An 8,415-nucleotide genomic window follows, 5' to 3' on the forward strand; every position below is an offset into this window, starting at 1 on the left:
GCTGGGAAACGTAACACGTTTTGCCAAGGGACCATTGAAATCAGCTAAGATTCATATTGTAAAAAATGTATAAGCCGATAATAGGAAAATATATCCATTTCTCCTCAACTCCCAAAAAGCCACCCCCTTTTTTTCCCCTCCTTATCACTAACAAATTAAACAATTGGTAATGAGAATCGATATGGGGCGATACCTCCCACTGAATGGCTTGTCTTTTTATATACCTTAGCTAATATTACAGAGTACTTCCTGTTAATGAGAGGGATGTATATTATCCTATATCATTTCAATGACTATCTGCGCAGTGGATAGTCAACCAATATTCAATATTTAATTTGCACCGCAAATTTCATACATTTCTAATTGTTTGATGCTTTCCTTTCTAGTTTAGAGATTTCATGGATATGTTCTAATTGTTGATTTTGAATAGTCACAGATTAAGATAAAGGGAACATAGGATTGCCACCCTCTGTAAGACGAAATTTTCTTGACATAAATACAAAATATTGCTCCCTGACCATAATGAGATTCACTATACAGAGGAGGGCCAAACGACATCTGTACAATAGTTGCCGTTATACTATGCTTGCATGTTTGAAATATTCTAGGGACAGGCAGACTATAACTATGTTCTATGGTTCTCCTAAATTCCCGGTATTAGATAAAACCAAACAGATTTCTCACAATTGCTGTTAACATCATAGTCACCCCATACCTCAACTCGGTTTTACCCCCCCCCATTCCTTTCCCCTTTTGTCTCTTTCCTAGTTTTGTTTTTTTTCTCTCGGGGATGTTTGTTTTGACCCTAATAATATTATATTAATGCCCCCACACATTAGCTCACCCCCACACATTTGGGCAGTGCCTGCCTGACTGACTGCATCCGGTTTACCTTTGGCAAATGAGTGAAGGAAAGTTACACTCACTCCGGGTTACTTTCTTTATACCTATTCCTTTTTCCGTAAGTTCTCAGAGTGGATCTAAAATAAATAATCTTTACAGTAGTGCTTCATACACCGATTTCCCTTTCCCAGCAAATTCTTTCTAACAACTTTACCCTTCCTAGTTTTAATCATCCCAAAAGCACGATGGACTCTCTCGCCAGACCCTACCAGGGTAGATATACAAATAACAGCTTACAATCCTGGAAGTTCCTATCCATTAATACCAAGAGAGTTAATTTACCTGAAAAAAGATCTATGATGATGCCTATAGTACACCAACATAAGCCCTATATAGTTTTTATTCATTTTTGCAACAAGGGCATTCAAAAACTCACATTAATCAGATACCCTACAGTGTTTCGTGCAACCAGCCCAATATCAAAAAGTTCTTTTCGATTATATTCCCCAACCTAGTCCATTTTCAGCTAGAAGAACAATTAATAGATCAAGAATCACAGACCAGTAATGCTGGCTAATTTATATAGCACCAATAAAGGAAAAACCCACAATTTTTTCAAAAAATAACAAGACTAATACAGGGCTTCTCCAAGGGAATGCTGATATTAGGAGGCGACTTCAATGTCCCTCTGAACCCTTCTCTAGATTTCTCCACAGGTGCTGCCACCTTAACTTTTAAAGCCCTATGAAACATCAAAGCATCACTATCTTCTTTCATGATACATGATACATAGTGTATATTTATCCATATAATCAAATACTAAAGACTATACACTTTTATCCCACCCCCACTATCACTACTCACGTTTGGATTATTTTTTTCTGAATCCTTCCTTGAATCATTAGTGACAGCATTGATTGAACCAATTACCGTATCCAACCACGCAACCACCCAGAAAGAGAAACCAGAATGAAATTCTGGAGGTTTAACCCTTCCTTGTTGGGAGATGTGGTGGTGATGAATGATGTTCAAGCAAAATTAGAAGAATATTTTGTAAATAATGTAAACCCAGATACTGACCCAGCACTGATATGGGCAGCACATAAGAATGTAATCATTATGTTTTCCTAAAATGGACAGCCAAATTTGAAAGAGCGTGGCAACATGAAATCTCCACACTCCTAAACAATATACATAATCTGGAACTAGCACATAAACTTCCCAGGCTGAAAAAACCCTGAAGGATCTGACAGAGCTAAAAAAAAGGTAAAATGAGCTCCTTTTCTCACAGGTTAGGTGCTCCCTTGCCCTATCGCCAAAATTCATCTATCAACATAACAATTAAAGTGGCAAAAATTTAGCAAGAGCATTACAGGCAAAACGTCTGCAATACAATAACACAGATTAGAGATTCAGCAGGCTGTTTACATTTAAAATTAGAAGAGATTGCCGATCAATTCCACTCCTTCCATACACAATTATACAACATAAGTCCACCCCAGCAAACAGAAGGGGAACTAAATGAAAGAACACGGGCTATTCGTACCTTCCTAGATAGATACGGCCACACCAGAATATCTGAAGAATCCTCTGAGAAATTAGAAAGACCAATATTCAAATTTACTCAAGTTCTCAAACAATTAAAACCAGGGTAAAGACCTGAGCCTGATGGGCTGACCACTCAATACTAAAAATCCTTTGCCTCAGTGCTATCCTCATATTTCCTTTCCACAATTAACTTGTTTGGAGAAGAAAAATGCCACCACCAGAACTTCTGCAAGCCCATATTACAGTTATCCACAAGGAGGGTAAAGATGCCTCGTGTTGTAGTAACTACAGACCCATATCATTGTTAAATGTAGATCTTAAATTTTTTGCAAAAATTCAAGCCAACAGAAACTTACCCATTATCGCACAATTAATGGATCTAGATCAAGTAGGATTCATCCCAGGTAGAGAATCAAGAGATAATACTATTAAGGCTCTCAATCTAGCTCATTGGGCTCATCGCTCTCCTGATGCAAGCTGGAATTCTATCTATGTACCCCAATTCTTCAGCTAAGATCGGAGTACTGGTCTTTTATCTTTACATCTCACTATACAAAAAGGTGCTAGGCACTTTTGCCCTTAATTTTTGTCCTTGCTTTAGAACCACTAATAAATCAATCAATCAATCAATCAATCAATCAATCAAAATTAATGTTATGCTGAGAATAATATACCTAATGAAGATCATACCAATATTCTGTGGTCAATAATCACCAAGGATTGCATTCCATATTTTGACTGCTCCAAAACAAGAAAGTGGTATTGGGCTACCAGATATCAGAAAGTATTATGGGGTGTGTCATCTTGTTGATTGATGTACCAACTCTCAATTGAAGGATTGGATTTCATTGGAACTATTTTATACTCGTCCCTTTTGAACATGACACCATGGCTCTTAAAAAGACACTTACAACCAGGCATTCCCATTCACCCTTTTATTGGTGCTTCCTTTAGAATCTTCCTGGCTGCAATCAATCTACATTATTATCAACACCCCTTGGTAATACTGACGACCGTTTCTGCAAACAATGGGATTCGGATTAAACCTAAAGTTTTCAGATGAGGAATGAAAGCAAATTAACAGACTAACAGTAAAAGTCTCACAAAATGTGAATATACAAGAAAATAATTTTAAAATTGGTACATGTTGGTACAGAGTACCCCACACCTTACAGAAATAACGACACCAATGCGATAGAAGCTTTGGCGCTGTGGGACAGAGGAAGGCACATTTCCTCATGTGGTGGAGCTGCCCACACATCCAGCCTTTCTGGTAAATACGATACATAAAATAACAGGGGAGTGTACACCTGTGTACCCTGCGCAAAATCTACTGGAATGGTTGAGGCAAATTGACCGCATAGCGGAGATGGAGGAACTGATACACTCTTCCCGGGATGCTATGTCTAATTATTATGCCACCTAGGCATGTTGGAGGAGTTTCTGTGAATCTTACCACATCTCGTGTAATGTACATCAGTAGATTTTCACTACGACGTGAGAGTCCCTTATACCATCATTCTTTGCCTGTTTTACCCTTCCAGTCCCTTTCCCTTTATCCTTTCATTTTTACTATACCCTAGGAGAAAAATTTGGACAAGAATTGGTATTTTTAATTTTATAAATACAAGAAAATACACTTAGGATTTTATTTGCTTTACAAATATAACAACAAATCTCTATTGGAATTTGGCTTGAAATGTTGTCATAGGGAAGGGAACGGTTAGAACAGTTAGATCTCATTTTAAATATTGTCTGTTGGTTTTGCTGATGGTCCCATTCTAAACAAAAAAAAGCTATTTTAGGCCCTTGTTACTTTGCCTGTCATAGTTACAGTTACATAGTAAGTCAGGTTGAAAAAAGTCCATGAAGTTCAACCACTAGAGAAAATAAACATATCTCAGATATAAAACCCTATGGACATAATTGATCCATAGGTGATTGCAGAAAAACAAAGATTTAGGTCTAGCAGTCTATTCAGGCCTTTTCCTCTGACACACACAGGGCTGTCTGATTAATAGGTTGTTTGAGAATATGTCTGTCTCTATGTACACCATTAACACCTAGGAACTGAGTGAACTGATCTCGTGTAATGTACAACAGTAGATTTTCACTACGACGTGAGAGTCCATTATACTATCATTTTTGCCTGTTTTACCCTTCCAGTCCCTTTATCCTTTAATTTTTACTAAACCCTAGGAGAGAGAATTTGGACAAGAATTGGTATTTTTATTTTTTTAAATACAAGAAAATAAACTTAGGATTTTATTTACTTTACAAATATAATAACGAATCTCTATAGGGATCACAATTCCGTGTAAATGATTATGCGATTTGCAGAGAATTTTCCCCTCAAATATATCAATCGCATTTGTTTCATTTAGACTTCAGATTTAGACATCTAGGGAAGGGAACGGTTAGATCTTGTTTTCAATATTGTCTGTTGGTTTTGCTGATGTCCCATTCTAAAAAAAAAGCTGTCTATTTTAGGCCCTTGTTAATTTACCTGTCATAGTTACAGTTACATACGGTAGTAAGTCAGGTTGAAAAAAACCATCAAGTTCAACCACTGGAGAAAATAAACATATCCCAGATATAAAACCCTTTGGACATTAGGTTTGATCCATAGGTGATTGCAGAAAAACAAAGATTTAGGTCTAGCAGTCTATTCAGGCCTTTTCCTCTTACACACACAGGGCTGTCTGATTAATGGGTTGTTTGAGAATATGTCTGTATCTATGTACACCATTAACACCTAGAAACTTCTAACAGTTATGTGTCAGATCTATTGCAGTACCTCTATATTGCAGGAGGCAAACACCATCCTGGCAGACAGGGTGTAAATGAACTGTTAAATATAGCAGCAGTTACATCATTATTTAGGGCTAGTTGTGACAAATGCGATTACAACCAAAATTCACGTGGCACAGCCAACACCTTGCTCATTTTACTGTTTTTGGTAACATCATATAATTATTCATATACAGGTCACAGGTTACAGATTTTGTTTTGGAAAACCATATATATTTCAGTTACGTATTAAAAAGACCCAAACTCAACCATGCCTTATTTACATTTAATATAGAACGTTACGAACCTATGTCAACGTTTGTATTGCTCTTCCCCCATTGGAGACATTTATTATGTTCTACATATAAACTGGCTGTCAGCACAAATTCTGGTACTGAATTTGGCCTGAAAAGTCCCAAAATTGTTATGTTTTTCTGATAATCAGGGCTGTGGCCTTTTGCTAAATGTACATAGAGGAGTTTTCTTTACATATTTTTGTGTACATTATTGAAAGTAAACCATTATCACAAAGAGCAATTGTTTAATCTTTAGAAAGCCAGTCTAAAAATAGAAACTAAGAATGTGTCCAAGTGCTTAAGTTAATGGTCTGTGGTGGGAGGAGGGGCTGTCTGACATTCCCAGTGACAATCGATTTGTCTTTGGAGGGTCATATTATTCACCTAAGGGGACCTTTAAAGGACATGAAAATCAAATGACTACAATCTCAAAAGCTTTAATATATTGATGAAAGTCATTGTTATTGTTTTTTGCAGCTTTCAATAAAATAATAACCAGTTATCCTGGCAGGAAGTTCCTTGTTCAGACACTTCCTGTTACAGGATGACAGGATTCAGGATTCCCAGTTGTGCTTCTGCACTGGCTAGTGGACATTTATTGGGGGCTGTAAATGGCCATTCCAAAACACATTAATATTATTATTATTATTAAAAATAATAAACAAGATTTATATAGCGCCAACATATTACACAGTGCTGTACATTAAATAGGGATTGATAGTTGATTTACTGTTGTCACCATGATAGAACCCTTCCTGAGAAATGAAGCAGCCAATGCAGGGAATATGCATGCTAAGAACTTTCATGCTGCTTTTGTTTATACAAAATACTTCAGTATGCAGATGGTAAGGTAATGTCCAACTTCAGCAAATTATATTTAAACTTCTGGTGTTTTCCAGTTGTTTGTGACTCATATGCGGAGATCGTCAAACCTTTTATATCTGTGACACCAGCAGAATAAATTAATGATCTCATGAAAGTAATACAAAGTCAATTATTTAATCCTCAGAGAGGAAAACTAAGAGCTTGATATGGATGCTGAGTGCATTGTGGGTTGTCTATGCATTCCCTAGCCTTCTAACTCGGTGGCATGTGCACTGACCTAGCAATGCTCCTGCTCTAGATATAAAATGAGTATAAAATATTCAGAATGCAGTAATATGTATTAAATGCTTTATATAAGTATCTTCTATTGGCATTAATACCAAACTTACCGTTTTTGCTTTGTTAATGAGAGATCGTATGAGATCCTTGATGTCATTGTTTCTGTGCTTTTGGAAGATAACTTGTACTTCGGTACCTTTACTTCGTGTGAGCAGGGGAATTTCAGGCCAGCCCAGCTCCAACACAGGCACATCAATGTCAGACATTAAGGGGAAGTAGGTGCCAGATGTCATCTCGGAAAGACTGCTATCAGGGACACCATCACCATCCTTGTCCAACAGTGTGTCTTGGAATTTGTTATTAGCATTTGTATTCCTGCATATATATTCTATATCTAAACTTGAGAGAAATGGCAATTCCTTCTCCTCTGTGAGTGCTTGGAAGTATGCGTTTTCTCCTTGTTCCACGAGTGAGTCTGTTGCCAGTCGGGCAGACTCATTGTAACTAAGATCCAAAGGGGAACTTTGCCTCCAAGGGTTCTTTAGCTCTTCCACTCTGCTTTTAAGTTGGCCAAAGGACCTAACTCCTCTTCTCACCTCCGGATTCAGCATTGTTGTAAGGTAAATTGCACACGTCCCAAAACTAATGTGCACAGCTTCAGTTTCTCCCTTCTGGTTGTTCCTGATAAGCTTTATATATGAGATCAGCAGTCACAATGGCTTTCAGTTTACCTGTCACTAGAGAGTATCAGAATGAATTTGTTTCCACATGATCTTTCCTGGTATTGTGGAATGCACTTCCTCCTGCCTCTGTTAACTATCTTTTAGCTGCCTAGCCTTAAATTGCCCTACCCCCATCCAGCTACCTGTTTGTTAAGTTTTGTTCACCCCTCCTGTTGTAACAGTAACTATTCAACTTGTTCCAGCAGGCTGCAGATAAGCTCTACTAACAAAACAGTGCTGTTTTATTGGACTATTCAAAGTTGAATCAATCAAATGGTTTCTTTAGTTACCATATATCAAAGGAAAACAAAAATTATATATATATATATATATATATATATATATGTATACAGTGTGTATCTATATATGTATAGGTTCACGTTTTCACAACTTTTTAGGCAGTGCAACTTACCTTCATAAAGTTTTTGTTTAGTATTGTCGATATCTTATTGAGAACATGAATGCATAATTTTATTACTACTTCAAAAGGTACATCCTTTCATTTAAAAACACAATGTGCTGTCCTGTAACACAAGGGCCTGATGTGAAAGGCTACATGGATTTTAATGAAGGCTATTTTTCATGCGCTTTTAGTGCAATGTGAACCTTGATCCAGCAAACCTGAAATGGATTTGTTAAAAGTTAATTGCTATTTGTTAGTAAATCTTTTCAATCCTAGACCAGATCCATTCCATTTTTGCTGTATCACCCAGGCTCACTGATAAAAGTGTTTTTCTCCATTTTAACACATTTAAACAATCATATGCTGTGACCAGTACATCATTCTTCTAATCCCCATCCTTTTCTTCACATTCTTTGCTGACACACAAAGGGAGCCAAATTTTTACCAAGTACCTGCAGACCAGTAAGTTTAATGTCCATAGTTGGAAAGATCCTAGAGAGTTTGATAAAGACGCTCATGGAGGATTTTCTGCTGAATTCAAGAAAGATTGACAAACAAATGTACTTTTTTTTAATAAAAGGGGAAAGTCACTTCCCCTTTGAGTGAAAGCCGACTCCTGGCACATGCGCAGTATGGAGCCAGTAAATTTAGTGGTCCGCTGGTCCAAAAAGGCTGGTGACCACAGATCTAGATGGTGTCATGTAGTAAA

At 37.1% G+C, this 8,415-nt stretch overlaps 1 protein-coding gene across 1 annotated transcript in view; it reads right to left on the reverse strand.

Annotated features, from left to right (window-relative positions):
* FAM83C (family with sequence similarity 83 member C) overlaps positions 1-7,398 on the reverse strand; it is a 33,888-nt gene extending 26,490 nt beyond the window's left edge. Inside the window, exon 1 of the mRNA XM_072414926.1 lies at positions 6,692-7,398. Coding sequence (XP_072271027.1) covers positions 6,692-7,192 — 501 coding nt within the window. The 5' untranslated portion in view covers positions 7,193-7,398. The remainder of the gene's footprint in view (positions 1-6,691) is intronic.
* Positions 7,399-8,415: the final 1,017 nt, after the last annotated feature.

The sequence above is a fragment of the Pyxicephalus adspersus genome, chromosome 6 (assembly GCF_032062135.1).
Source record: "Pyxicephalus adspersus chromosome 6, UCB_Pads_2.0, whole genome shotgun sequence".
In the NCBI taxonomy this organism is placed as follows: Eukaryota; Metazoa; Chordata; class Amphibia; order Anura; family Pyxicephalidae; genus Pyxicephalus; species Pyxicephalus adspersus.